General features: G+C 48.2%; 1 protein-coding gene across 1 annotated transcript; it reads right to left on the bottom strand.

Moving 5' to 3' along the window:
• Positions 1-604: 604 nt before the first annotated feature.
• Positions 605-5122, bottom strand: LOC100828370 (serine/threonine-protein kinase SAPK4). Its single transcript, NM_001317883.1, is given in 9 exon segments — positions 605-949; positions 1045-1143; positions 1248-1352; positions 3616-3708; positions 3801-3893; positions 4101-4154; positions 4236-4337; positions 4790-4864; positions 5003-5122. Coding segments are annotated over 9 exon segments (1086 nt in total).
• Between the last annotated feature and the right edge of the window lie 13068 nt (positions 5123-18190).

Raw genomic sequence — 18190 nt, 5'->3', positions numbered from 1 at the left:
ATCTAGCAACTCCGAAATAGGCCATCTCCGTGCTAGAAGCATAGCATGAAGCTAGGTTAGATCCTTAAATGTCCAGCAAAGCTGGGGAAAAAAGTGTCGATGACTTGGGGATCACCCTGCATCTATGAAATATGGACCCAGGGGCACATTAAGTTTTCTGATGGGCATTTTAAGTTAAACAAAAAAATTACAGAATATTTTGTACCGGTTTGCTATCGCACCCAAATGCGTGTCATTTTCATTAGAGAGATGCCGTAATGGTGCAAATTACAACAAAACCGAACCAAAAGGAAAGCTATAGAGCAAAAACCAAGAAGACAACACCAAACCAATATGTCACTTAGCATGTTTTAGCATGAACTGATGCTAATGGCATTTGCTGCGAGCTATTTCTCAGGAGGGCATATATATGCTTTATATGTACAAAAGTTTCTCTGTCAAGAAACAAATAGTAGACAACTGAAGTTGTGTGTCCCAAGTAAATTATGTTACAGGAAACAAAACCAAACAGAAGCAAACTTCCAGCAAAAATTGCATATGTCCCACTGAATGATGCAGTTCCATAATAAACCAATTATCTACATGTAATTTACTCCACATACTTTCATATGTGTAGCGAGCTCATGCGGAGCTCTCCACTGGCATGAACCTCTTTGACCCTCTTATCATATTCATCATCCTCTTCTTCCTCCTCTTCTGGTCTGTCTTCCTCTTGCTTCTCTTCCTCATCTTCTGAACCCTCATCACCCCAGCCATAGGATGGCCTGGATGATTTGGGCATAGTCCTTGCTTCTTGGACAATCTTCATGATTTCTTCTGAAGTCTGTTCTGAAAAGGAAGGAACAGTATTATCCCTCCTGTAGTACATGGCTTGCATCGCCTCTGTGAGCTCCCTTGGCAGGTTCCTCAAGAACCATGGATGGCTCTTTATCTCCTTCATTGTGATTCTCTGGACAACATTCAAATTACCACATCAAAGCTATGTCACTTGTCATGAAACATGGTGACTTCCTAAAAAGACAAGGACACAGACGAGGTCATTACCCTTCCTGGACTGTTAACGAAGATACGAGCCATAAGCTGTCTGCATTCCGTGGATATGTGAACATGATCTGGTATATTATATTGCACGGACATTATTCTCTGCAGATGAAGAGAGAGCGTAATGAGCATCATATGGGGTGAAGAGGAAAACCTGGAGGCAAAGAATAGGAGAAATCTACGAGACAGAAATCTAGCTCCTTTACCTGAATAGTCTTGCGTATATTCTTGGGGTCATCCTGATCTTCAAATGGGTAGGCTCCCACAAGCATGACATAAAGAGTCACCCCACAAGACCATACATCTGCAAGCTACAATAACAAGATCCATTTCGGCTGATGAGTATAGCCAAACAATACTCTCACATCACTAGATATTACTAAAAATAAATATCCATCAGGACAAAGTACAAATGTTCAGGGCTGAGATCTGATAAATCTGTGATGTCACAATAGGCCAATATGATTCATACAGTTTACTGTCGTCTATGTAACACAATGTGGTTTTTGTTGTAGAATGCTAAGCTTCATATTCAGTAATTGTACAGAAAATTGTATGCACTCTGGGTGCAAAGACTTATATATGCTTGATTGACTGAGTTCACTTTTATCTGGTGGAGTTCTGTGCTGATGCATTAAGAAAATTAGCCTAAAAACAGGTCCCTTGCATTGTTAAATAAGTTGCAACATCACTTGGCATACTAATAAGACAAATCAGTATTACACAACATTAAAGCAAATATAAAGCAAATTTAACATAGCTTCGTAAGAGGCTTATGGTCCTAAGGTGGTCCCAGGATTTAAAAAAATGAAAGCTTCTACAAAACGTTTCACCTTATGTAACTTGTTCAAGTGAAATCAAGAAACTCTGCGACATAAAAAATTGAGAAGCTAAATTTAGCATGCTGATGATGGTTCTCAAAGGTTCTAATATTTAGGCAAAATAGTTTTGGTATGAACTATATTTGGATAGTTACATGTAAAAGGTTTGACTCTTAAACTATAGAGGTAAATTTCACAAGGCGGATAGGCGACAAGGATCATTGCCTTGATCAGCAAAACCAACTTGGACATACAAATCATACTAACCCAGTAGCCATGGCTAACATTTAAGGCAACAAAATAACTGAACTGACCATGTATGTTCATTACAAACGTCGTTATGGCCACTGATATGATGGAACATAGTCCAACTTCTTTATTCATGTGAACAGATTCACCGACCACCCACACAGTCGTTCGGTCAAACAGGGAAGCACCAACATGACAAAAACTAAGTGAAACAAATATGGTGATGCTGCAGCTATCCATTCTTGTGAAAGCTAGGAATACAGCCCACCATTTGCATAATATGTGCCGTAACAATGGATTGTAGATCTTTGTATCAGCCATGGCAACAGATTTCCTACAATCTAGACTGGAACAAGACATTCTTGCATAATATTGGACTGCGTCAGTCATCAGATATGTAATTGGTAGCAGATTTCCATTAGATATCTATGGAAATGGGACTTCACAGAATAAAATGAATTCTGTAGAATCTACAAGCCAGGATAGTAGGCTGAAGAAAATTCCCAACAAATAATGGTCGTAAAGCAGTAAGGTTTCCTTTTTATCGGAAGAATCTATCTATTTATGATAAAGTAATTAAAACAAGAAACTAGATTAAAAGAAACTCCATTGGCAGTTAAAAGGCGAACCATCTCAGAGAAACATGGAGAATCTGTAGGATATGAACCTTTTTGTGGATGGGTGGTCTGCATTCACCAAATAGGCCACTCCACATTTTCAAATGTCAACATCCTTCATTGTACATCTTACCTCGACAAACCAAATAGAAGTTGTTCCAGCACCTCATGCTGACAATGACTCCTCATCCAAATTAGAAGCATTTATCAAGAGAGTTTTAGATGATCTGTTGGTCCAATATTTGTGACTTTTTTTAACACAAATATTTTTCACTGTAGCTAATAATGAAATGCACTATCAAAGAATAATTGTGAAGTCCACCTACTAGCACACACAAGGTTCCACTAACGGCAACTAGGACTTGGTGTGGGTACTAGATTACAAACTTGATCATTCATCATTAACGAAAAATGATACGATTTGCCAGCAAACAGTGCCTACTGATTAACAATCAAATTGTCCAGCACAGTGTAATGAATAAAGCTACAGCTCAGGTATTTCCTGAGATCCTTTAGCTTCGGAGCGGCGGATCATCCAACTGACTTTTGATTGAAAATTGAGTAGCCAAGCATATGTAACGTCCCAATCATGGACACAATCCACCAAGTGGTTCCAATGGAGAAGTTTAATTAGTGTTGAGGCACCAACTATTTTATCCTCTTAAAAAGGCTTGTTAAATCAACAATAACATGCCCAAATACTACTAACCTTTCAGCAAATCGTGAGTTAACTTGCATACTATATTTCACATCTGGATAAAAGAGATATTTGTACATACAATACCCCGGAAAAGAATTTTTGTTCAAGCGACCTAACAGGTTATCTTGCAAGTGCAAACAGAAACAAGATAGGAACATGTCATAGCACAACAAGGAATCAAACTCACCTTTCCATCATACTCGCGGCGGGATAGCACCTCCGGTGCAATATATGCTGGCGTCCCCACCGCTGATTTGGGCCTTGAATGCAATACTGAAGACTGTTCCAAAAATGGGGAAAACAGTTTTTCTGAGAATTTACAGAAATCATTAACTTTAAGGTTCAATACTAACAGTGGATTTAGCAAACAACCTTGGAGTACCCAAAATCACATATCTTGAGCCGTGGAGCTGCGCTGCCATCCAGGAGAACATTCTCCAGCTTCAAATCTCTATGGCATATTTGCTGGTATATGACAGGATTGAACCGAGAATTAGTTTATTCGGAATAAAGTACAGTAGAGCACAGCTCATACATAGAAGCACAGATGGTTTATAATAAAACCAGCAATCCCATAAAAAGGGAAACTTGAAGTAAAAGGCCCAATAGTCATTTGTGCTTAAGGAAAGCAGTTTACAATTTTGAATGAAGATCAGCAATTAATACTCTTACCATGTGATGGCAGTAGCTCACACCACAGATCAACTGCTGAAAGAAATACCTGGCCTGCGTTAAGCAAGAAAACATTAAGTACTGCTACTCCACCGAAACAACAAGATTATAGAACTCGTGAATAAATCAGGAGACCTCGTCCTCACTGAACCGCCCGCGATCACAGATTCGCTCGAATAGCTCCCCACCTGCTGCGAACTCCATGACAATCATAAGATGCGTTGGCGTCAGTATAACCTGCAGAATTTACCCTCCAAAACAATTAAAATCATTTCTAAACAAGGAAGTAAAAGCTAACAACACAACTGGATTCCTTATTTCACTAAAGTTTTGCTACTGAAGTCATCCACAAATTCAAACAGAAAAGTATGCCTTTATTTTTCGAGATTTGCATAAATAATCAGCAGGCAGAACATGTCTCTCCATCTGTAGCATCAAAATCCATCCCTAAATCATATACTGTAACAAATACAAGGCGGGTAGTCGAAAACGAAAAAAAGGAAAGGGTCAAAAGGGGGAAGGAAAGCATAAAAAATTAGGCAGCAACCAAAAGATCCCACAATACAAGCAGTTATGAGATATTTTTCTTCTACAGAAGATCCTTCAACTGCACCATTCAAATCCATAAAGTAGCAAACCGATTGTGATGAAAAACGCGACCAGAATGTTGGCACATGTCAACAACGAACCTCCTTGAAGCGAATTATGTTGGGGTGGCGCAGCGAGCGGTGGTTGATGATCTCCCTGTAGACATTCTCGTCAATCTGCAGGTGCAGGGCGCAGATCCCCAAAACACGAGGACCATGTCACAATCGACCTCCCACCGAACAAGGTGTTCCATCTCAATTACGCATAAAAAACAATAGGAGAAAACGAGAGAGAGGAAAAAAAACAAAACAAACCCGGTGGCCGCGCTCGATGCACTTGACGGCGACGAGGTCGCGGGTCTCGCGGTTGCGCATCAGCCGCGCCACCCCGAAGTTGCCGGACCCGATGTCCCGCACCGTCTCGTACTTCTCCATCCCTCCTCCTCCCCCTCCTAGGCCTCCGGGGCAGCGCAGGGCGTCGACCACCTCGGCCTCCCGGGAACGTACGACCTCGGCGGAGCCCATGGGGTCCACAACGGCCGGCACCGGAGGGAGGAGGGGTGCGACACGGCACGTCGCCGGACGGCTACACGGGGCGGCGGAGCAGGAGGCCCGGAGGCGGTGCCGCGCGTCGGGGGACGTCGTCGGTCGGTAGGTTTGTTCGGTGCGTGCGTGCGTGCGTGTGCGTGCGAGCGATGGTGGTGGCGCGTGTGTGGGGAGGGGGGCGGGGGCCGGAGAGCGGTGCGTGGCGTGGCGTGGGCGGGACTAATATAGCTGGAGCGCGGCGCCAGCGTGGTGGGTCGCGCGGGGAGCCAAGCGGAAGGTGGGTTGGGATGGAGAGAGCGGGGGGATGTCCGGTGGGCCACGCCGTCGGTGTCCGTGGCGCGCACGGGGGCCCTCTGCCTGGCTGGTGTGCTTCTATTCGCCGTTGGATTCGATGTGTCTAAATTGGTTTTGCTGGAATTGGAGTATGCTTTGATCACGAAAATAGCTTGCTTTACAAAGGGGAAGAAGAAGGAAAATTGAATGAAACCCTGGTGGTGGTAGGGAGGAGGAAGGGGCGGAGAGATGGATCTTGTTACGTGCGGGAGGCCGACTTGGGGTCACTGATGCTGTGCCGCAGAGGACTTTTGCTTGACGAAGGAGAAGGGACAAGGTGAAGTGCGTGTGGGGGGCGGGGGGGGGGGGGGGGGGGGGTCGTGCCCTAACTTGGCGGCAACTAGATTTGAAAGGCGGGTGGTGGCGGGGGCGGGTGGAAAAGGGGGGGGGGTTGTGCCCTAGCTTCGCGCCAACTAGATTTGAAAAGGCGGACGGTGGCCGAGTAGGTGGAGCAGTCTCTTGTGACAGGAAGAGGGAAGCAATAGTCAGCAAACAAGGAGAAGTGAAGAGGAAGGGATGTTGGATTTGATGTGTCTAAATTGGATTTGTTAATTTGGTTTGCTTTGATCACGAAAATAGTCCGACTTTTGCTTTCAAAAAGAAAAAGGAAACATCCAACTTTACAAAGGAAGAAAACAAAAAGGATTTGGGAGCAAACCTTTATTTGTTGTTCGATGTGAGTGGGGGGCTGAAGAAGTGTGTGTGGTGGTGGTAGCCTAGTAGGGAGGAGGAAGGGGCACTGAGACGAAGAAGGGAGATGGCCCTCCTGACGTGTGACAGAGTGAAATACTAGTATCTGGAGTATCTATGCTCGACGAAGGACAAGGAACGGGGTGAAGTGGGAGGTGGGAGAAAAGATAAAGGGAGGAGGGAGTTGACACGTTGCTAATCGGTGCCTAGAGGGGTAATAAGCGCCCTGGGCTTAGACGAGAAGGCTTTAACGAGGAGTGATTCTGCCCTAGCTTGACGCTAGCTAGATCTAGCAGGCGGTGGCTGCGTAGGTGGAGAAATCTACTCCGACGGGAAGAGGGAGAAAACTATCAGCAAGCAGGCTGAAAAAGAGACGAGTGGAGCACCACGCAGAGTCCTTATGTAATGTGCTAAAAGCACCTACTGCCCTATTGCCTGCGGTTGACTTCCCAAGCTCTCGATCTTTAGGGTTGCACTTTATCGATCCATCTGGGTGATCGTGCAATACATAACAACATTTGGAGAAAACGCTCCTCCCTAAGGTAAAAGTTTTCACGTGGAAGCTAGCTAATAACTCCCTCGTTGTTCGATGTACTCGATGCAGGAGAATCAAGGAAGGCCTCCTGACTTGCTTGATCTGTGGAGAGCGGAAGAAAATGGTCTCGGTCTGTGGAGAGCAGACAAAGATGGTAGGGACAAAGAAGCAACTGGGAAACGAAGGAGAGAGAGGGATCTCCTGATGCGCGGTAGGGTGACATGGGATCACTGATACATGAATGTTGTCTACTCGATGGAGGAGACTACACAAGGTGCAACGGGAGGGTTAGAAAGGATAAAGGGAGGAGGGAGCTCACAGGCGGCGACACGAAAGAGGTTGCTAAGAGATGCCTCGAGGGGTAATAAGCGCCCCAAGCTTAGTCGAGAAGACTTTATCGGGGCGTGATTGTGCCTAGCTTCGCACCAACTAGATCTAGGGGGGGGGGGGGGTGAGTAGGTGGAGCAGTTTGTTACGACATGAAAAGGAAGACAACAATCATCAGGCACGGAGAAGAGGAGAGGAGTGGAGCACCACGCGGAGTCCCGGTGTGTTATGTTTTTTAAATCTAGAAAGAACATATCGAACATCTTGTACAGAAATGCATGTATTCTTCCATGTGCCTACATTTTTTTTCCTAGAATTCTTCTTTGATCGTGAAAATAGCCCGAAAAAGGAGAATGCATTTGATGTATGTCGACTAGTTTCTGCCTTTCTGGTAGCTGCCCAGTTGTATAATTCTTTTCATAAAAAGAATCCAAATAACTTTTATTCATGGATTAAGAGTGTAAGGCGCGGGCAATACTCCATACTCCTCTACTATGTTATTTAGTAAACAAATCATGTGCGTTGCTTTGGACTAAAATAAAATAGAACGCTACATATTTAAAGAAAATCTTGTGCTATTATCTTAGATCATGTAATCCATATTGAGTTGTACCTAATTAACAAATAGCACAATTGAATGGTGTGACCGACCACCACCACCACTGATCAAGTCTTTTACATGAGTAAAGATATTGTGTGAATGGTAAGTGTTTATACTCGGTGTCTTTTTAGAGTAAAAATAATGAAAGCTTTGCTCTGTCTGAAAAAAAAACTACAGACAACATCTCCCAAAACCGTTGTACATGCCACCCAACCCGCCATGATCATAACGTTGTACGCATCCCTGCTATTCCACATCCCATATGTTGTCCAAAGGAGGAACATAGTTAACCAAAGAAAGAAGAAGAAGAAGAAAAAAGGATAACTCGCAGCCTTGACTTTCGTTATAGTTTCCTTCGCCCCGGAAGACAAGGTGCCGTACGCAGTACAAATCATGGCACCGGGGGCTCTCATTGCGCTCCATGTGCACGTGTACGTCCGGCACGCATGAACAGGGTACAAATTACCAGCAATCATCAATCTTTGTTTCACGTACTGTTTTATACATATAATAATAAAAGGAAAAAAATGGAAACGGCACGCCTAAGCACCTTGCATTGGCAACGATGCACGATTTGATTGGAAACGGTGTCCTCGGTTGATTGAAAATGTTTTTCGCAGAGATCCAACAATTTCTCGTACGGAGTAGACATGAGTTGGGGAGTGTTTAGAAAGCATTATAATGTTTTACTAATAACACTCTCGCTGAAAATTAACCCGATTTTGCTGAGGGGTTCCGGTAGCATGAACGAAGGATGGGAACGGCTCACATGGACAACAACAACGAACGAAGCTGTTAAAAAAAAAACGAACGATGTGAGCAGCGGGCAGCGGCCCCTGTGCATTAAACATGCCGACACCGCTGGACGCCTGTGCGTCCACCGGGCTGACACTTCGCACCGGTGACGATGACTCGTCTCGTAGTAGCAGTACGTAACGTGACAAGCGACCTCGGCTTCTGGCCGGTGGAAAATCCCCCGGATCGCGACTCCGTGGGCTCGTGGCCGCGGGCCCCCGGGCGCGTGACAAGTGCCACGCCGTACGGAGCAGAGGATCGAGGAGTAGTTATGGGCGGTTCGGGTTAGGCTAAACTGCACAACTCGATTAACCCCGACGGGCCGGGAACTAGAGGAAGCTAGGCGCGTGCTGCCGCTACGTACGTGCGGGGGAAAAGCTAACGCGAGAGAGCGACAGCGCGCCCCGCGGCCGGCGCGCGATGGGTGGAAAAACTGGAAACCGATCGATCCATGTCCCAGATTTCTCGCGGTCGCGCAAAAGTTTACCGGAGTCGAGTTTCCCGTCTCCGACACGTCTCGTTCCCGGCGTGTAGTTACAGGCCAGTTCTGTTGCTTAACCGAACGCAACTTGAGCTTTTTTTTCTTCTTCCTCTGACGGGACTGCACCACGCAGAACGAATCGAGGTGGAACTATGCTCTGATTCTCTGGAGCAGAGCATCAGTTATTGACGTGGATGCGTGATTAGCCTTAACATGGAGGTAGGGATGCATGGGAGAAGTATATGCGGGGAGATGATGGTAGTGAGATTAGAGGAGATTGCACAGCATCAATAGGACCGGCTGTCACGTGTATATATATAGGAGGCAGATTACAAGTCTTGGTGTACAAGGAAACTACCAAGGAGACCTATACAGATACGTACATCTCAACACCCCCGCAGTCGAAGGGTCGGCAGCGACACATAGACTGGACCGAAACTCAGTAAAAGTCAAAGTCGGTAACCCCTTCGTCATGATGTCCGCAAACTGCTGGGAGGTCGGTACGTGAAGAACTCGAACGTGACCGAGAGCAACCTGCTCACGAACAAAGTGGATATCCAACTCAATGTGCTTCGTGCGATGATGATGAACGGGGTTGGCGGAGAGGTAGAAAGCGGAGACAGCGGAGACGTTGTCGCAGAACACGACGGTGGCCTTGTCAACAGGACAGGTGAGCTCAGAGAGGAGCTGACGAAGCCAAGTGCACTGAACAACTGCATTGGCCACAGCACGATACTCAGCCTCAGCACTCGACCGGGAGACTGTGGGTTGGCACTTGGACGACCAGGAGATCAGCGACGAGTCAAGATAGACGCAGTAGCCCGAGGTGGAGCGCCGAGTGTCGGGACACCTTGCCCAGTCTGCATCCGAATAAGCCACAATGTCCATGGAGGATGAGGCGGAGATCATGAGCCCGAGGTCCATAGAGCCGCGTGTACCGAAGAATCCGTTTCACTGCGGTCCAATGAGCATCACGAGGCGCGTGCATGAGAGGCAGACCTGCTGCACGGCTTACTGCAGCTCCGGGCGAGTGAGCGTCAAGTACTGCAAGGCACCAACAATGGAGCGATATAGGGATGCATCCGTAGCCGGCGATCCATCGGTGGCGGAGAGCTTGGCTTTCGTGTCGACAGGAGTGGCCGCAGGGGAGCAATTAAGCATCCCAGCGCACTCGAGAACATCGTGAGCGTACTTGCCCTGATGAAGGAAGAACCCGTCCGCTCGGCGCACCACCTCAAGGCCGAGAAAATAGTGGAGCGGTCCGAGGTCCTTGATGGCAAACTCAGCGCGAAGACGATCAGTGAGCTGTCGAAGAAGAGCGTCGCTGCTAGCTGTCAGGATGATGTCGTCAACATAGAGCAGCAAATAAGCCGCATCAGAGCCCTGTCGATAGACGAACAAGGAGGCGTCGGAGCATGTAGAGCGGAAGCCAAGCTGATGAAGAAACGCCGCCATGCGCTGGTACCAGGCATGCGGTGCTTGCTTCAGCCCGTACAAGGAGCGGGAGAGCAGGCACACATGGTCGGGATGCTCGGCGTCAACAAATCCGGTGGGCTGCTGACAGCACACCTGCTCCGAGAGATGTCCATGAAGAAAGGCGTTGGAGACGTCCATCTGGTGCACCGGCCAAGCTCGAGAGACGGCGAGATGCAGAACAGTCCGGATCGTGCCCGGTTTGACAACCGGTGCAAACGTATCCGTGAAGTCGACGCCGGCGCGTTGACGGAAGCCTCGGACCACCCAGCGCGCCTTGTAGCGCTCGAGTGTACCGTCGGAGCGCAGCTTGTGCTTGAACACCCATTTGCCAGTGATGATGTTGGCGCGAGGAGGGCGCGGAACGAGCTCCCAAGTCTGGTTCCGTTGCAGGGCCTCAAACTCCTGCATAGCCGCATGCCACTGCGGGTCGTGTAGAGCAGCTCGAGCGGAGGTGGGTACCGGCGAGAGCGCAGGTGTAGAAGTCGTGTATGCGTAGATGTCGGCGGGGTAGCGCGTAGAGGGCCAGTGCACACCTGCTCGGGCACGAGTGGTGACTCCCGCGGCCGGCGGCGACGGCGGCGGAGCAGCGGCCGAGCTTGATGATGATGAGGAGGTCGGCGACGAGGGGCCCGGTGATGCAGAGGCCGGTGACGCAGAGGCTGGCGACGACCCGGACACCGAGGGTCCAGGGGTCACGGGCGCAGCCGGGGTCGCGGTTGCGGGCGCTGGCAGGGTTGCTGCCGCGTGCCGTCGTGAAGGGGCGCCCGCAGGAGGATCGAGCGGCGCTGCAGGAGTCTCCAAGATGCCCTGCTTAAACGGAAATAACAGCTCATCAAAGTAAACGTGCCGCGAGGTGATCACGCGATGAGAGACCAGATCATAGCAGCGATAGCCCTTGGTGTTAGCCGGATAGCCGATGAACACACACGGAAGGGAGCGAGGGGCTAGCTTATGCGCAGCAGTGGCGGCAGTGCCGGGGTAGCAGCGACAACCAAAGATGCGGAGGTCGTCATAGGAGGGTGGCGTACCGAAGAGAAGGTGGTGTGGTGCATACTGCCAACGGGGAGCGACAAGGCCGGATGTTTACGAGAAGAGTGGCGGTGGCGAGGGCATCCGGCCAAAAGCAGGGTGGCATGTAGGAATGGAACAAGAGGGTGCGGACGGATTGTTGAGGGTGCGGAGGATGCGTTCCGCGCGACCGTTCTGTTGAGAAGTGTAGGGACACGTGAGACGGAAGACAGTGCCATGAGTAGCGAGGAGGGTGCGAACAGCGAGGTTGTCAAATTCTTTTCCATTATCGGTCTGGAGGGCGTGGATGGTTCTACTGAATTGGGTGGAGACATAGGAAAAGAAGGAAGTTAAGGTGGTGGAAACATCGGATTTACGGCGGAGAGGAAAGGTCCAGACAAAATGTGAATAGTCATCCAATATCACAAGATAGTAAAGAAAGCCAGAATTACTCGGAATTGGAGAGGTCCACACATCACTATGAATTAATTGAAACGGAAAAGACGCTACAGTGGAGGATGAACTAAAGGGAAGACGAACATGTTTGCCTAGACGACAAGCTTCACAAGAGTGAGACTCTGTTTTATGACAAGAAAACGAAAATCCTTGCATTATTTGGCGAAGTGCGGTGGAACTAGGATGGCCGAGGCGCGCGTGCCAAAGGTCGACACCGGCGGAGAGAGCGAGGTGGCTGGTAGCAGTGGAGGACGGCTGAACGGGGTACAGGGCGTCGTCGGGGCTGTCACATCGGTGGAGGAGCATCCGAGTACGACCATCCTTCACAGAAAAGCCGATATTGTCAAACTCCACAGTCACAGAATTATCACGAGAAAGACGTTTAACAGCGACTAAATTCTGAATAAGAGATGGAGAAACTATGACATTGTGGAGAGAAAGAGGCCTAGAGTTAGACGGGAAATTGGTAGAACCGGTGTGGGTGATCGGAAGAGCATGGCCGTTACCGACAATGATGCGGGAGGAAGTGGTGGTGGGAGAGGAAACGGAGAGACCACCGCCACCGTATGAGCCAGTGTTGGGAGCGGAGTGGAGGGCGTGCATCAGCGCGGGGTCGACCTGCGGTGGCGCCGCGCCGTGGAAGGAGGGCGCGGTGGAGCCGGGTGGGGCGGTGTAGACCGGAGGGGCGCCATACTGGGGCGCCGCGAAGAACGCCTGGTGAGTCACTGGTCGGGCCCCCCAGGATGCCAGGGTGCGGGGCCCGAGGCACCGGCATCGTGTAGGCGTGGACGACTCCAGTCTAGGGATTGTGGCCCGTGGTCCAGGGCGGCGTGGGCGTGAACCGCTAGGGAGGAGTCGGGTTGGCAGGACCGCCGTTGCGCTGGTCTCCGTTGCCACCACGACCGCGTCGACGCTGGCGGCCGCCGTTGCCACCCGTGGCAGGAGGAGTCTGGTAGGTCGGCGGCTGGGGCAGGTCGGGTGGGGGAGCCGACGGTGAGTGCGCGGGCGCTCCACGGGAGAGGCCAACGGCTAAGGCGATGTGAACCGCGCGAGCCCGCAGGTGTTGCAGCCGTCGCTCCTCGTTACGAAGATAGGCCACGGCCTGCTCGAAGGTCGGCGTGGCGAGCAACCTGAGGTTGGAGGCGGCGTGGCTGAGATCCTCACCAAGACCAGCCGCGAGCATAGAGAGGAGGAGGGCGTCGGTGATCGGAAACTCCAAGTCACGGAGCTCGTCGGAGAGGGTCTTGAGGCGCAAGCAGAAGGCGTCGAGGGAGAGATCGTTCTGGTGGAGGCCGAAGAACTCATGCTGGAGGAAGGTGATGCGCTGGATCTTGTTGTTGGTGAAGAGGCCGGTGATCTTCTTCCATACGTCGCGCGCGGTGTCGCCATCGCGGACAACGGTGTGAAAGATGTCGGTGGAGACGGTCTAGAAGAACCAGTGGATGATGGTGGTGTTGATGGTGCTCCCGTCAGGGTCATGCGGCATGGCGAGGAGGTCGGTGGTGCCGTCGACGTGGTTGAGGAGATCGTACTCACGGAAGAGGAGGCCGAAGTACGTCTTCCACGCGAAGAAGTTGGCTGCGGTGTGGGAGAGCTTGATCGGCACGCGCTCGAGGACGGAGACGTCGCGGATGACGGCGACGGAGGGGCCGGCGAAGGGGTTGGAGCTCCCAGACCGCGAGGAGTTGAAGGGGTCGGAGGGGCCGGAGCTGGACATCTCGGCCGCGGCGGCGCCAAGAGGAGGCGGCGCGGCTAGGGTTAGGGTTAGGATCTGTTTTTAGGCTGACACCATGTAGAGAGATTAGAAGAGATTGCACAGCACCAATAGGACCGGCTGTCAGGAAACTACCCCAAAAAAACTATACAGATACGAAATCTCAACATGCAGTAAATGGGTGGAGCCAACAGGACAAAGATTCGATTTGTCGGCGTCAAGATACGGAAGGGCTGGGAGGAGCGGCTCGACAGAATTGGCACCGCCCCCACAATTTGTACAACCTACGCTACAGCAGCACGGGAGGGAATTAACAGGGACGAGAACAACTGCACGTGATGCCGTATATGCTGGTCCTGGGACTGTCCGCGCGTGCATGAACAAGGCAGCCTAGTCCATGTTGCTTCTGCCTCTGCCACAGGAAAGAAATCGGCAGCTTTGCGCAGGCCTTCCCTTCACAAAAATCACGAGCGGTGACATGTTTGTGTCCTTGCAATTACTGCATCGCAAGATTTCTACTAGTATACCTTACTGTGCCGCTAATTAAGTACGGAGTATAAATCTCGCTATCGACTATGGATCGTTATTCACAATTTCGTGCATGTATTACAAACAACACTCGTTCAGAAGACAGACGTGCGGAATTTTTTATGTCACAGATTACGTATCCTTTTTATCCCCTATATCTGCTGACTGAACTTAAGATATTCTAAAGAGCGGTTTAGTGGTTTGCCGCAACGTTTGATCGCGACGCAAACATATATAACTCCGATGTAGACGTCGATCTTTACAGAGATCTAACAAGTAACACAAATATCTAGTCACAACTAACATCCTGTTAAACGATACTGTATGTACACAGTACACGTACCAGGTCAGTTTAAAAATAGGAAAATGTTAACATCTGTTCTTACTAGGACGTCCGTGGTGTGAATTCCGAGACGGGATACGTGGACACAGGTCTGGTCGACGATGAAATAAATAATCTAAAGACTACTGCTCAAGTGAGTATACATTCATTTTCCCTTTTCCTGCGAAAAGAAAACTCCTATTTTTTTCTTCTTAAGGGTGAAGCTACTAGCTGCAGGCCACACAACATGTGACGCGAAACAAACGACAAGGCATGACGGAGAGAGAGTCAGACAAGGGCTCCAACGGATCCACGTGGCATCCCGACACGTCCACCTGGCGCCCCGCTCACGGGACACGAGCAGGTGGTTGGATGGATCGACGTGGCTACACGGTGTTTGTCCTGTCGACGACGATAGATTTTCGTAGCAGAGGACTGCTCTCTGTTGCCAAGATGCAGAATCCAGAGATGAGAGGCCACACAGGAGTACGTGATAATATGGATTTGTTCGTGACAACTTCACCCCACATGAAATTGTCCGGAACAATCCTGACAGCTTGTTTGACACCCATCCTTTCGGATTAGAATTGTGGAATTTATTTTGAATTCTAAAAACTAACTTGTTTGGTTGGCACGAAATTGACTACATGAATTCAATTTGCAATTTCATGAAATCACAATACAACTAACCTCAATTCCTCTCTACAAGACATCATTTCTCTGGAATCGTCTCTAACTCTACAAATCCATGTGGTAGACAAATATGATTTTTGAATTCAGAATTCAAATTCAATCAAATGAAATCTTACCAAAAATTAGATTTCATTTCATTTGGACCAAATGATCCAAATGAAATGAAATGAGGGATGCCAAACAAGCTGTAAAATTAAATTCTGTACGTCTCATCTCGCCTTTAGAGAGTAGGATACTCTCTCCGCCATGCAAAGCCCATCCACAAGCGCACGCGTTCATCAGGTAGAGAAGAATTAGGATGATCCTGCGGACGGGGCCCCTGTATAGTTCTTTCCCTGTCAAATCACATCTTTTTGCTTAGTTTCCTCGACAAAGAAACCGTTGGTTTTAGCCTAGGATGTTATGCGTTGCCGTGTACATGTAAGTATGTGCTGTTCCTGTTCAGTGTTCAGTCGTGCAGACACCTTTGAGAATCATCTATTCATCTAAGCTATAAGCTAAGTGAGCCATATTCCTGTTTTTGGGGCCGGCTATTCATGCGTGCACCGTTGTTGGGGCCATGTGACGCATGGGCCACAGCGTACAACTCACACATGAACAGTACGATGGTGATGGCATAGCAGCTAGCTAGCTAGGAATTATCTTAATCCTTCGAGGTACCGCGGGCCGAATGGCAGATTAATTGAGGGCCTACTTGAAGCTGATGATCAGCTACTGATGATCTGAAGTTCTGAACTGAGACTACGGTGGTGATTGTGCTTTTGCTTGTGTTTCCTTGTCTGTTAGAAATACATCCATGACCACAAGTGTGATAATAAGGGTCTAGGAACACCGGCCAGATCAGCCGCACAAGAGGAGCAGTACACTGTAAGCTAGCCACCGAAGCCTGGTCCTAAGGATGTCTATATATAGTTTCATATGGTTATGTTACTGTTAACACGAAAGATTAGAATAAGCGACAGTTTGTGCATGACGGTTGATTAATCAAGTCCCACCTTTAACCATACAAATTAACTTCGGTTTTGCTATTGATGAGTCGCATGTTTTTTAATTATAGATTAATCAACATGTTAGCCATCGCATCTTGATCCAACGATAGCAAGTGAGAGATGAGAAAATAAGGATGACCCTCAGTCTTGATCCAACAGCTCTGAAACATCGATTTATGTTTAAGCCTCATTTCTCGAAAAACAGACAACTTAGAATTAACTTATCTACCGGCCGGTCGTAACTAAACAAGCCGTGCAAGTTCAGTAATCCAGCATGCGCAGGAGGACGAAAGCACGTAACCGCAAACTATACCCAGCTAAACTACTTCGCGTCTATCCAACAGTCGATACAACACACATACTCTACTTATTATACGTAAGGTATACGTATACTAATACCAGCACAAACCTGGCCGTAAAGCAACCAGTTCGTTCACCGACATGAGGGAAAAGCTAGGAAGCTAAGCTAGCCAGCAATGCGGCCGGCCCCTCGAAAGCCAGCCAACACCTAAGCAACTGTTAAGCTAATCGTACTTTATTTTCCTCTGGCTTGCATATGTTAATTTGAAATATGTGAAAGTACTAGCCTGTCATGCATTCCCTCCATTTACTAAATATTATTTTATTTACTAGTCCTTTATATTGGAATGAGTCACTAGTCAAATGTTTTGGCAATTCCTCGTGGGCGGATGATGCAATAGAATTTGGAATCAGCGTTTTGATCTTTGGTTATCCATCCAACGAAAACTTGATATATCAACTAGACGACCGTGAAAAAAAATCTGCCTTTCTGACTTGCTCCTACGGAACCAAGGTCGAAAGGATTGAAAAAGTCAGTCATTCACAACCACTGATGAAGGATTCCTCGAAAAGTAAAAGATTAGTAGTTCTTTTTCGAAATCGATTTCGAAAAAGAATGAATTTGGTCTTATACATACGCGAGGAAGGTAATCAAAAAAGAAAGAAGACGAGTTCTTCTTTCTTTTATCACTTAGGAGCCATGCGAGATGAAAGTCTCATGCACGGTTTTGCATGAGAGAAAGAAGTGATGTCACACAGCTTTTTCGATACCCCTTATATCAGGCAATAGCTTAGATTTGAGATTATTCCTTTTCTGGTTGTACGGTGTATCAGGATAGCAATATCATATACACTAGATATGCACATAACTAAAGGCCCAGCTTGTGCCTGAAATGATTCGTCAGGGGCCCTCCTTCTTGCTACATATAGAGCCGCCTATACAGAGGCCACGCCTTTTAGGTAGGATTGACCTTATTTTAACATATAAAGTATTTATAGTTTGTTTAATAATATTTATTTATATATAAGTCGATTACTTTGTGTAACTATATACTCACCTCTCTTGTATAAAGAATCAGCTCTCACCCTGGATAATCTGAACTAAGAAATAAAAATTTCTGCGTCGACTTGAAAATAGACACTCTCCTGTTTTAATCAGCGCTACACGAGTCATCGAATCTCACATACGAGTTACCGGTGTTCCATTTTACGTGCAGTGGCTGAATGGCATGCTAAAAGGGGCTGTGCTGTGTTCCAGACTTCCATTCTCCGTAGTTAGCATGCAAAAGAATGGAAGGGGGTGCAATGCAAGGTAGCCAAGTCCGGGAATAATTTCCATCCCATGCCCTCGTTTAGATTCCTTGCGCTTAAAGCGTAGGTAATCGATCCTTCCTCCTTTTAGTTTAGGTGAATATTTAGGTTCCATCAGCGGTTGTGCGGCATAAATCACACCTCGCGCGCAGAAGAGGAAGATGGCGACAGAGTTAGCTGGGCCTGTCTATCATTCTGCCTAGTGCTCGAGAGAAGGCCCATACGAGGCCTGTCTGACAGTCTGCCCAGTGCCTACGTGAGAGCCCATATGAAGCCCATCTGTCCACTGTAATCTGAGCTACGCAGTTCTGAAGATTGCGATGCTGTGTCGGTTTAGTCGGCGTCTTCAGTGAAATCTACGGGTGATGTCAAAGTGATTGAGCCATCAGGACTGCAGC

This window comes from Brachypodium distachyon, chromosome 2 (assembly GCF_000005505.3).
Source record: "Brachypodium distachyon strain Bd21 chromosome 2, Brachypodium_distachyon_v3.0, whole genome shotgun sequence".
Classification (NCBI taxonomy): Eukaryota; Viridiplantae; Streptophyta; class Magnoliopsida; order Poales; family Poaceae; genus Brachypodium; species Brachypodium distachyon.
The sequence above is the reverse complement of the archived record's forward strand: the minus strand, read 5'-3'. Positions and strand labels throughout refer to the sequence as shown.